Source organism: Mobula hypostoma, chromosome 1 (genome assembly GCF_963921235.1).
Source record: "Mobula hypostoma chromosome 1, sMobHyp1.1, whole genome shotgun sequence".
Classification (NCBI taxonomy): Eukaryota; Metazoa; Chordata; class Chondrichthyes; order Myliobatiformes; family Myliobatidae; genus Mobula; species Mobula hypostoma.
The window spans coordinates 127,118,528-127,131,711 of record NC_086097.1 but is presented as its reverse complement, the minus strand read 5'-3'; the positions used below and the strand labels follow the sequence as shown (position 1 = coordinate 127,131,711).

General features: G+C 43.9%; 1 protein-coding gene across 1 annotated transcript in view; it reads right to left on the bottom strand.

The window, feature by feature from the left end:
* Positions 1-12,975, bottom strand: part of zgc:101569 (uncharacterized protein LOC449822 homolog) — a 35,266-nt gene extending 22,291 nt beyond the window's left edge. The window contains 1 exon segment of the mRNA XM_063042697.1: positions 12,879-12,975. Coding sequence (XP_062898767.1) covers positions 12,879-12,975 — 97 coding nt within the window.
* Between the last annotated feature and the right edge of the window lie 209 nt (positions 12,976-13,184).

Genomic DNA, 13,184 nt, shown 5'->3' with positions numbered 1-13,184 from the left:
AATTCACACTTGATCTCCATGCTTCAGGAGGTAGACTTTTTGCAGTCTTGTCATGATACTGTTTATCGAAGAAAATTATACAATTAAGATTAATTTTGAATTAAATGTTGTTGTCAAGCTTGTCTAGCTGGATATTGCTCAAAACCTGGGTCATGAGGGTGACAGGATAAGAGGCAGATGTTGACCTGCTTGTGCGAGCTAACAATAGCTAGACATAGATTGTATTAAAAATGAGGTATTGTTAACCTTTTTCTGAGATTGCTTAGCAAATAGGAAATAGAGGAACTAACTGTGGACATGTATCTCTAATTTTGTACATCGCAAGGAACGCTAGAAAACTTGCTGATACCAACAAGTGCTTTGAAAATTGCTGACCAAGTATGTTTAGCTGTTGGCGATTGCCCAAAATTTACTGTATAAATCTAAGATGTAACCTGGCATTGTCGGAGTTGTAAGACAACGGCTCCCCGTGATCACATTAAAAAAGGGTTAAACATATGCTGAGGTCTGCCTCTTTATTTCTGTTCCCTAACAGAGTAAAGTTTCTCACAGTAATTGGTGACAAGATTCTTTTATAGTAAATTAGAGTAAATTTTTCGACACTGTTTCTCCTTCCCTTTTACTTTAGCCAGTTTGATCTTGAGTGCTCCTTTCGGTGTCAATAAGTTTGCGTGCACTGGAAGGTTAATGTGGCTGTGTCGACCCATCAGTATTTGGGCTGGTGAAAGTCCATTCTGCAGCAGTGCACTTCTGTAAATCATCAGACTTTTGTGGAAATCCACTCATCCATCTTGCGCTTTCTTCGTGAGACCCTTTACTACCTTGACCGAACTCCCTGCTGGGCCATTAGATTTTGTGTGATGTGGGCTTGAAATTATATGATGAAACCCCCCCAATCATTGGCAAAGAACTCAAATTAATAGCTCAAGAATTGTGGACAATTATCTGATACCACTTCACATGGAACTCCATGCCTTGTAAACACAGCTTTCAGGAAGGCGATGACCACTTTGATGGATGTTGATTGCAGTGTTCCATCCTCTAGGTAATTGGAAATATAGTCTGTTACAACAATATGACTCCTCCCATTACGTTCAAACAAATCCATTTCAACTTTGAACGTATGGCCAATCTGGTACAGGGTGTGGTGTAAATGGTTCTGCTTGCTGCTTTGGTCAGTTGGAAAAGGCATATCTCACATGAAGCACTGATCCGGCTGATGTCTTGTTCCACTCTTGGCCAGTACATCATTTCACGAAATCTATGTTTACGTTTTTCCTCACCAAGATGTCCTTCATGAATTTTCTGAAGCATTTCCTTGTGTAGCGACACGGAATCACAAACCTGTCCCCTTTGAAGACCACATCTTCCACTACTGACAGTTCAGCTCTGCATACCCAATAACCTTGAATACACATTGGACAGCCATTCTTAGCTGTTGGTCACCCTTTCCATATTGTATCTGAGTTCTTTCATTGTTTCATCTGACCTTGCTTTTCTCCTATTCTGCTCTGTTCTATCAGGAGATACTGGAAGGGAGGTGACAATCATGTCAACATCGGTCTATATGATTGTATTAGCCTTTTGGTCACTCTTTTCTGTCTTGTTGACTGCTCAAAACAATGCATCAGTAGCAAACGTATTTTCCTGGTGTGTAGGTCATCACCACATCATATTTCTGCAGCCTTGTCAACATTTCAAAGATTTCAAAGTACATTTATTATCAACGAGTGTATAAGTAATACAACCTTGAGATTTGCAGCAGGCCAGGCAGCATCTCTAGGAAGAGGTGCAATTGACGTTTCAGGCCGAGGCCCTTCGTCAGGGTCTCGTACTGAAACGTCGACTGCACCTCTTCCTAGAGATGCTGCCTGGCCTGCTGCATTCACCAGCAATTTTTATGTGTGTTGCTTGAATTTCCAGCATCTGCAGAATTCCTGTTGTTTGCAACCTTGAGATTTGTTTGCTTATAGGCAGCCACAAAGCAAGAAACCCAAAAGAACCCAATTAGAAAAAATAAAATAAAGACCAACACCCGAAGTGCAGAGAAAGGAAAAAAAAACACAAATCATGCAAACAATAGAAGCGACAACATTCAGAACCAAAATGAGTCCTCAGATCCAAACCCTGGAGCAGCCTGGAGTAGGCACAAGCCTGGTATCAGTCCATCGTATTAGCGAGGAGAAGTGAACATCATGGGAGAGTGAGCAAAATCAGTTCTTGCCTCCAATCCTGACACCCTGTCTTTCGAGTGCTTCAATTAAATTATCCAAACAATGTATTGTAGCTCGCATGAGGACCATACAGTGTATTGTTCCTCGCACCAGGACCCGGGAACCGCTGCAGAGAAAGGATCCAGGCCTAGAACATGCCACCCAGTGACTTGCTCCGGGTCCAGATTTTGCTGCCCAGCCCAAACCCACTCTTAATTTCTCTACATTGGCTCGGCACCCAGAGCAATCCAGTCTTGCTCCTGGGCCAGTTGTACATTGAAACTCTTCTGCCTTGACCTCTCCTCTTTGAGTGGTTCACTCCATCTGCGTCAGTTCGGCAACATACCAGCACGGTTCATCCCTCAAATTCGCTTGCTTCGCCTTCACTCACCTCTTCATCGTTTGCAGTGATAATTTCTACAATTTACTTCAGAAAAGGTGTTATTAGTAATGTTTTAGTGGAATTCCTTTGCTTTTGAACTACCAGTGAGCTGTTGCACATGTCCGGTAGTGCCATTTTAAACCAGAACATGCGCTGTTTCCTCATGGGACAGTCATTCAGTGGTTTGGATATAATTGAGACCCATGGTTTGTGGTCTGTCTCCACTTCAAAAGTTTGTCTGACATCTTTCTTGGGTTAGGCTTCACTTCCTCTTCTGATATGACATCTCCTATGGTCAGTGTCTTAACACCAAACTCACATTTCTCTTTTATTTAATTTCAAATTGACATTCCGTGTCACATCAAGCACTTGTCTCAGTGTGCATCATGTTCATCCTTGGTGGACCCCCAGATGATGATATCATCCATCATGGTCTCAGTACCAGGTGGATGGTTTTATGGTAGACGTCTGGTGTGGACAGAGCTCCATACAGTAGCTGAAGAAACTGATATCGTCCCTGCGGTGTATAAATAGTACACAATCTCAAACTTGTCCCTTTAAGCTTCATCTGCCAAAACCCAGATGACACATCAAGTTTGCTAAACCACTTGGCACCTGCAAACCGGGACATGGACATGATCTCCTCCCGTGTTGGCAATTTAAAATGTGCTCTCATGATGGCTTTATTGAGATCCCTTACATCTAGACATATCTGCAATGTTCCATTTTTCTTTTACACAATCACCAGTGACCTCATCCAGTCTGCTGGTTCTTCAATTTTCTGCATGACATATATCCATTCCATGTGTGCTAGTTCTAGTTTAAGTGCAAACGGAACTTTGCTGCATGCATGGACAACAGGAGTTACTGTCTCATCTACGTGGATTTTTTTTAATACCAGGTAAGCATCCAACCCCCTCAAAGACATCTGCAAACTCTTCCGCGAGTGAAGTGTGGTCATCTTCGTTCTGTGAAGCCACTATGAAAACTCTTTTCAGCAGGTTGAGCTTTTTACATACACTCAGACCTAATATCAGCTGTACTGTCTTTACTACCATTTGTAGCTGTGCGTTTAGATGCTGCCCTTATGTTCGAAGGTCTCTATACAGCTCCCTTTTAATGGAATTTTCTCTCCAGTATAGCCTGTCACTTTTAATTTCAATGGGAAGATCTTGCTCTGTACTGTGAGAGTCTTGTAATCATCCATGGATAACAGATTCACCTGAGTTACTGTGTCAAGCTTGAATGGAATTACTGTCTCATTCACAGTCACTGGAATGACCTGTTCTGTTTCACTAGCATCAGCAGTCTGTAGAGAATCAACAAAGTATTCCTCCATTTCCTCAACAACCGTGTGCACCCTTCTCTTGGTAGCCCCAGCTCTGCAGCACTTTGCCAAATGATTCTTCTTCCCACAATTATTGCAGGACTTTCCATAAGCAGCACACACCTTTGTAATGTAACTACATCCATATTTGTTGCATTCACTGTCTGAGCCTCCCTCTTTGCTATGCTGTTGCTTTGGGAAACATCTTGTGTGCTGTTCCCCTGTTTTCACAGCATACATTGTTATGTCTGCCCTGTGCAGCTCCTTAGCTTGTGTTTGTGTGGTCTCTGCTGCCCAACACATACCCAGAGCCTTTTCCAGCCTCAAATCTTCTTCAAGCAGCAGTCTTCCTCTGAGTCCATCATTTGGAATTTCACAAATATTCTGTCTCTAACTAGAGAGTTCCTCAAATCTCCAAATTCACAGGACTTACTCAGTGTGTGAAGCTCAGCTAAGTATTGGTTGAAGCTAACACCTTCTTTCTGGTCATAGGAAAAGAACCTACATTTCTCAAATGTGATGATTTAACTTGGAATAAAATGCTCCTCAAATGTTGTCTCTGTGTTTCAACCTCATGCCATCTTCTGACACCATGTTAAGTTTGCTCTTAACTAAGACAAACTTGGCATGGGTTTATGTTAGCTGATTTTATTACTGAACTGCAGCTCAACCCTGTGTGCATGCAACCAGTCCACCATCGTAACTTTTGGTTCTGGGTGAACACCTTTCATTGCCCACAGGGAACTGGAGTTCTTTATTATGCACACATAATAACACAGTAACTGGTCCTCTTGTAAATTTCTTGGTCACCAGACTTGAATGCCTTGGCAGACTCAGCAGACTTTCGATCTCATGTCTGATCCAGGGCTTCTGATTGATTTTGTGGGTATACACTCCTCTACAGATGTTTTAATAAAGTCCATTACAACCATGATGTATTCATTCAGGTCCTCTGAGCCCTTGAACACGGCAATCCTGTAGCTGCTCCACCTGAGACATCCCTTTGTTGTCCTGATCTCTAGAGCTTTGCTCTTTAGTCTCTGCCCGTATGCCGGTAGAAGGACAGCCAAGTGATCAGATTTCCAGAAATACAGTCTGGGCATAGAACGGTAGGCATTCCTTACCTTAGTATAACAGCGGTCTAGTATGTTGGGACCTCTGGTGCTCCAGGTTATATGCTGATGGTAATTAGACAGGGTTTTCTTCAAACAAGCCCGGTTGAAATCTCTGATTATGATCTGAAATGCATGCATGGGTAAGTATCCAAGAAGTGGACCAGAGGATCTCTGTGGAATGCTCAAAAGGAAAGGACGGAGAAAACAGACCTGGTGGTGGAATCACATTCAGAATGGCAGAAGTTTCGAAGGATGATCTCTTGAAGGCGTTAGATGAAATTCACCTTACTCTGGCCAAAGAGGGGGTGAGAGCACTGGTGTGGGAAACTTGTGAGAGCCCTGTTAACTGTTAAGGAAAAGGAAGACAACTCTCCCCATCTCCTTGGCGTAGATACAAACTGGCTACAAAAGTTTTTTCAAATAAATCCCAGAATCGCATGCCCTCTGTAAATGTTATACTGATTGATTTACAAGTTACCGGGGCTTATTGAACTTTTCATAAGACCATAAGACAATAAGACAAAGGAGCAGAAATCGGCTATTCAGCCCATCGAGTCTGCTCTGCCATTTTATCATGAGCTGATCCATTCTCCCATTTAGTCCCACTCTCTAGCCTTCTCACCATAACCTTTGATGCCCTGGCTACAAAGACACCTATCAATCTCTGCCTTAAATACACCCAAAGACTTGGCCTCCACTGCTGCCCGTGGCAACAAATTCCATAGATTCACCAACCTCTGGCTAAAAAAATTTCTTCGCATTTCTGTTCTGAATGGGCGCCCTTCAATCCTTAAGTCATGCCCTCTCGTACTAGACTCTCCCATCATGGGAAACAACTTTGCCACATCCACTCTGTCCATGCCTTTCAACATTCAAAATGTTTCTGTGAGGTTCCCCCTCATTCTTCTAAACCCCAAGGAGTACAGTCCAAGAGCGGTCAAACGTTCCTCATATGTTAACCCTCTCATTCCCGGAATCATTCTAGTGAATCTTCTCTGAACCCTCTCCAATGTCAGTACATCCTTTCTTAAATAAGGAGCCCAAAACTGCCCACAGTACTCCAAGTGAGGTCTCACCAGCACTTTATAGAGCCTCAACATCACATCCCTGCTCCTATACTCTATTCCTCTAGAAATGAATGCCAACAATTGCATTCGCCTTCTTCACCACCGACTCAACCTGGAGGTTAACCTTAAGGGTATCCTGCACGAGGACTCCCAAGTCCCATTGCATCTCCGAACTTTGAATTCTCCCCCCATTTAAATAATAGTTTGCCTGTTTATTTCTTCTAGGGGAAATGCAAGTAGGCTTTTTCCACTGAAGTTGGCTGATACTAGAACTAGAGGTCATTGATCAAGGGTGTAAAGGAAAATGTTTGAGAGGGAACTTATTCACTCAGAGGGTGTTGAGCAGATGGAACAAAATGCTAGTGGAAGTGGTGGATGCAGGTTCAATTTCCACATTTAAGGGAAGTTTGGATAGGTACATAGATAGGAAGGTTTGGAGGGTTATAGTCCAGGTGCAAGTCAATGGGACTCAGCAGATTAACAGTTTGACACAGATTTGATGGACCAAAGGGCTTGTTTCTATAATTTAATGTTCTATGACTCTACTGCATGGGGATAATAAATAAACCATGGAATGGTGCGAAGTATAGTAGTACAAACTGAGGTAATGCAAGAAGAAATGACATAGCAGAACAGAGAATGTGACAGCACCTCTAAGAAGGGGACCTGAAAGTGCTGATTGCTTCAAAACTCTGACAGCACTAGGAAAAAAGTTGTTAGTCTTTCAAGGGATTTGGATATTGAAGGCAAGACCTACATTTGCTGGATACATCTTGTGTTCTGAAGTCAAAATCAATCAATTGGTGGCTCCAGAGTCACGTATAGTGGAGGTCAGTTAGGGAAGGTAAATCTCCTTCTACACTCTTGGAACCATTGTCACAAGATGCAGAAAGGTGCCTTTCCTTTCTGACTAAGAAGTCCCCACTTATTATACACTAGCCCTGTCTTATTCTCTCCACATTCCCACCATTTCCCCTCAGCTTCTCCCATGCTGCCACACAGTTCAGACAATATACTGTGGCCAATTAACCTACCAGCATGCCTGGGATGTGAGAGGAACCAGGAACTCCGAGGGACAAACCCACATGACCACAGGGAGAACATGCAAGCTCCAAGCAGGTGGTGCTGTGGTCTGGATGGCAGGGTAGCCTCGAGGTTAATTTAACGCTGTTACAGCACTAGGGACCCCGGTTCGAATCCACTGCTGTCTGTAAGGAGCTTGTACGTTCTCCCTGTACCTGTCACATTCCAAAGATGTACAGGTTAGTAGGTTAATTGGTCATGTTGGACTTGTTGGTCTGTAAAGGCCTATTGACATGCTCACAGACATCCCACCCTGCAAAAACTCATTTCAGGGAGGTAGCACCATCAATTTGTGGGAGGCTTCCAGGAGAGGTGGGATGTCTGCAATAGAGTAGCTCCTTACCAGCCAGCCAGCTAGTTTAAATAACGTTAGCTATGCTAATGAATGAATGACACCTGTTAAACTCACCTCAACATGTCTTTTACAGTCTGAACCCACCATGGGCAATAGAAAAATCACTGTTGCAAACAGTGCAGCAAGCAACACTGTCATTATTTTGACCCCTATTAGTCAGGGGTACACTTTAGTGTAGTCTGTGGTGATGTACGTTTTATATATTCTTTTTTGGAACACTCTGCAATCGCTCTCTCTCTCTCTCTCTCTCTCTCTCTCCCCCTCCCTCTCTCTCTCTCTCTCTCTCTCTCTCGTGGTCGCTCTCGCTCGCTCTTGCTCTCTCATCCGCGTGCGCTCTCTCTCGTGGTCGCTCTCGCTTGCTCTCGTGGTTACTCTCGCTCGCTCTTGCTCTCTCATCCGCGCGCGCTCTCTCTCGTGGTTGCTCTCGCGCTCTCTCTTGCTTTCTCTCTTGCTCGCTCTCAAAAAAATTGATTTCTGTGATATTGTATATAATTTGAGGGCATCAGGGAGCCACTATTAATATGTGGGAGACTCCCGGAAGTTCCGGGAGAGGTGGGATGTCTGTGGTCAGACTCTAAATAAAAATTAAACATGGTCAAACCCCGTCACTGGAACTCGACAGCTCGACAGCTGTACCACTCTGTCATCCTATTTCCTTCTCCTTGCTTACAAAGACCAAAGAGAGAGGCAGTCGTAGGAAGCAGGGGTTCAAGCGATGGCCACAGGTTGTAAGAAGAAGTGAGAGAGAGGGATCCTTTGCAGGCTACAAGGAGGTTTCAGTCCTAAGTGGGAGCAGTCTGATTTCCAGTGCCCTCCACTTTCGTTAATCTTGACAATGCTGTCAGTAAGTGGCATCCAATGTTCAAAGCTGGTGTCAGTCAAAATTTCGCCTGAGACTTCATAGAACATACAGTCGAACGTAGAACAGTTTAGGAAAAGGCCTTTCAGCCCACATTGTTGTGCTAAACTAATTATGCCAATGATGCCTAATTGCACTAACTCCTTCTGCCTGCCGATGGCCCATAGCTCTGCTTTTCATGTGCCTGTCTCAGAGCCTCTATCATCTCTACCTCTACCATGTCTGTCTCCACTACCAGCCCTGGCAGTACATTGCAGAGACCCACAGCTTTCTAAGGATGAGGTTTCATGGTACTTGGAGGCACATGATAAAATAGGCAGCCAGAGTCAGCATGGGAAATCTTCTTGACAACACTGTTGGAATTCTTTGAAGAAACAACAAGCAGAGTAGAGAGAGGAGAGTCAGTGGATGTTGGTTACTTGGATTTTCAGAAGGGGTGTGACAAGGTGACATCTCTCCCCATCTCCTTGGCGTAGCTACAAACTGGCTACAAAAGTTTTTCCAAATAAGTCCCAGAATTGCATGCCCTCTGTAAATGTTATACTGATTGATTTACAAGTTACAGGGGCTTATTGAACTTTCCATAAGACCATAAGACAATAAGACAAAGGAGCAGAAGTCGGCTATTCAGCCCATCGAGTCTGCTCTGCCATTTTATCATGAGCTGATCCATTCACCCATTTAGCCCCACTCTCTAGCCATCTCACCATAACCTTTGATGCCCTGGCTACAAAGACACCTATCAATCTCTGCCTTAAATACACCCAAAGACTTGGCCTCCACTGCTGCCCGTGGCAACAAATTCCATAGATTCACCACCCTCTGGCTAAAAAAATTTCTTCGCATTTCTGTTTTGAATGGGCGCCCTTCAATCCTTAAGTCATGCCCTCTCGTACTAGACTCCCCCATCATGGGAAACAACTTTGCCACATCCACTCTGTCCATGCCTTTCAACATTCAAAATGTTTCTATGAGGTCTCCCCCATTCTTCTAAACTCCAAGGAATACAGTCCAAGAGCGGACAAACATTCCTCATATGTTAACCCTCTCATTCCCGGAATCATTCTAGTGAATCTTCTCTGTACCCTCTCCAACGTCAGCACATCCTTCCTTAAATAAGGAGACCAAAACTGCCCACAGTACTCCAAGTGAGGTCTCACCAGCGCCTTATAGAGCCTCAACATCACATCCCTGCTCCTATACTCTATTCCTTTAGAAATGATTGCCAACATTGCAGTCGCCTTCTTCACCACCAACTCAACCTGGAGGTTAACCTTAAGGGTATCCTGTACAAGGACCCCCAAGTCCCGTTGCATCTCAGAACTTTGAATTCTCTCCCCATTTAAATAATAGTCTGCCCGTTTATTTCTTCTGCCAAAGTGCATAACCATACACTTTCCAACATTGTATTTCATTTGCCATTTTGCCTATTCTTCCAATCTATCCAAGTCTCTCTGCAGACTCTCCGTTTCCTCAGCACTACCGGCCCCTCCACCTATCTTCATATCATCAGCAAACTTAGCCACAAAGCCATCTATTCCACAATCCAAATCGTTGATGTACAATGTAAAATGAAGCGGCCCCAACACGGACCCCTGTGGAACACCACTGGTAACCAGCAGCCAACGAGAATAGGATCCCTTTATTCCCAATCTCTGTTTCCTGCCAATCAGCCAAACGCTCTATCCACGTATGTAACTTTCCCATAATTCCATGGGCTCTTATCTTGTTAAGTAGCCTCATGTGTGGTACCTTGTCAAGGGCCTTCTGAAAATCCAAATATACAACATCCACTGCATCTCCCTTGTCTAGCCTACTTGTAATTTCCTCAAAAAATTGCAATAGGTCTGTCAGGCAGGATTTTCCTTTAAGGAATCCATGCTGAGTTCTGCCTATCTTGTCATATGCCTCCAGGTACTCTGTAACCTCATCCTTGACAATCAACTCCAACAACTTCCCAACCACTGATGTCAAGCTAACAGGTCTATAATTTCCTTTTTGCTTCCTTGCCCCCTCCTTAAATAGCGGAGTGACATTTGCAATCTTCCAGTCCTCCGGAACCATGCCAGAATCTATCGACTTTTGAAAGATCATCGCTAATGCCTCCGCAATCTCCACAGCTACTTCCTTCAGAACACGAGGGTGCATTCCATCTGGTCCGGGAGATTTATCTATCTTTAGACTATTCAGCTTCCTGAGTACTTTCTCTATCATAATTGTGACTGCGCACACTTCTCTTCCCTGCCACCCTTGAGTGTCCAGTATACTGCTGATGTTTTCCTCAGTGAACATTGACACAAAATACTCATTCAGTTCCTCTGCCATCTCATCTCCAGCATCATTTTCTATCGGTCCTATATCTACTCTCACCTGTCTTTTACACTTTATATACTTGAAAAAGCTTTTAGTATCCTCTTTGATATTATTTGCTAGCTTCCTTTCATCGTTAATCTTTTCCCTCTTAATGACCTTCTTAGTTTCCTTTTGTAAGCTTTTAAAAACTTCCCAATCCTCTGTCTTCCCACTAATTTTTGCTTCCTTGTATGCCCTCTCCTTTGCTTTAACTTTGGCTTTGACTTCTCTTGTCAGTCACGGTTGCATCCTTTTTCCATTCGAAAATTTCTTCTTTTTTGGAATATACCTGTCTTGCACCTTCCTCACTTCTCGCATAAACTCCAGCCACTGCTGCTCTGCTGTCCTTCCCGTCAGTGTCCCTTTCCAGTCAACTTTGGCCAGTTCCTCTCTCATGCCACTGTAATTTCCTTTACTCCACTGGAATACCCACACGTCAGATTTCGGCTTCTCTTTTTCTAATTTCACAGTGAACTCAATCATGTTATGATCACTGCCTCCTAAGGATTTCTTCACCTCAATCTCTGTAATAACCTCCGGTTCATTACACAATACCCAATCCAGTACAGCTGATCCCCTAATGGGAGTTTTCCTCTCATTCTACTATTACTGCTATGAGTCTGCGAGGAATCTCATTGCCCAGCCCCCCTTTTATTTACAGTATTGTGATTTTAAGATTATATGGTTGGCTAGAAAGCTTCCCAAAGCCATGGACAGAACTAATGGTTAGTCAGGGCTGGGGTGTGCTGCATGAAGTTACACAAGGGATCTACTACCTGATACTTGCCTCTCTGAAGCTCAGTGCAGCCATAGTGAGGATCTGTGCGAAGGACCACAGTCTCGCGTCCTGCTAGCATGGGACACTAAGGAGCTGGGCTCTCTGTATAGTAGCCTCTTGAACACTGTACAAGTGTTCAAGGAGAAAAGGTGAGCAGTACTGATTCATTGAAAGAAAATTCAAACTACAGTGGACTCCCATAATTGAGCATTGACAAGACATTTATGATGACAGATTTGTAAACTTTCCACATTGTTGGGTGCTCTTTAAATTAATATCCCAATATATTTTTTAATTACATAGTACTGCACTGCAATACATGCATTGTGTAGCACTTGTACAGGATGCTGGTGAGGCCCTATATAGAAAACTGTTTCCAGTTATGGTCCCCCTGCTGTAGGATAGATGATATTTAAGATGGAAAGAGTGGAGGGGAGGTTTACAAGGATATTGCTGAGTCTCAGAGGAACGAGTTATGGAGAGAAATTAAGCAGGTATTGGAGAATGAGGGTTGATTTTATAGAGGTGTATAAAATCATGAGGGGCAGAGATAAGGGTGAATAAACACAGTCATTTCTCAGGGGTTGGAAAATCAAAACTAGAGGGCATAGGTTTAAAGTGAGAAGGAGGAGGTTTTAAAGGAACCTGAGGGGCAATATTTTCACCCTGACGGTAGTCAATACGTGGAACAAACTGCTGAGGAAATAGTTGAGGCAGGTAGATTATCGACATTTAAAAGGTACATGGGTGGGAAAGGTTTAAAGAGATGTGGGCCAAACATAGTCAAATGGGATTAGCTTAGATGGGTGTCTTGGTCAGCATGGACTGGTTGGGCCAAAGGGCCTCTTTCTGAGCTGATGACTCCATTTCCTCAATGAACCAGGTACCCTGGCATTTTGAAAGAGAGTGCAGGAACCAGGCCCCCAGTGAGTTGGGTGGAATAGAAGTAACAAGGCCCTGATGAATCGGAAGAGAGCATGGCAAATATCCACTGAACCAGAATCCATTGGGGATTTCTATACGGTTGAATAGCAGTTCTCAGTTTTACTGAGGTGTGATGTATATGTGCACTAATTATGAATAAAGTCTATATCTGTAATAATTTTAAAACGACACTCGCTTCTCTGTTTGTGACTCTGGAGTCACTGTAGTCTGATGAAGCCACAAGAAATGGCCTTCCTTCTGCCCCCACAGTTGCTCCCCGATCCATTGAACTCTTTCCCAGTTTGTTTCTTGTCCTGTAAGTTGGACACCGTTAGGCTGTTAAAGTCCGGGCACATGCCCAGCAGAGGCAACAGCCCAGGGTGAGTTTCTCCTGTGTTTCCTGGGGCAGACTCATCTGCTCACTGCAGCTGAGGCCACCACCAGCAACCACGCAGCCAGTGCTGATGGCGGCCACTGTTGTTGGAGCCACTGCTCTTAAGCTCATTGTTGCTGGACTCATCGTTGTTGCACTCGCTGCTGCTGGAGTCACGTATTCTGCATTGTTAGTGTTTTACCTTGCTCTACCTCAATGCACTGACCAGTACACAAGACAAGCTTTCCACCTTATCTCGGTACATGTGACAATAACATTCCGATTCCAATTCCAATCCCGCTGTTGCTCGATTCCGTGTGGTTGGAGTCCCTGTTGATGGAATCACCATTCTTAAA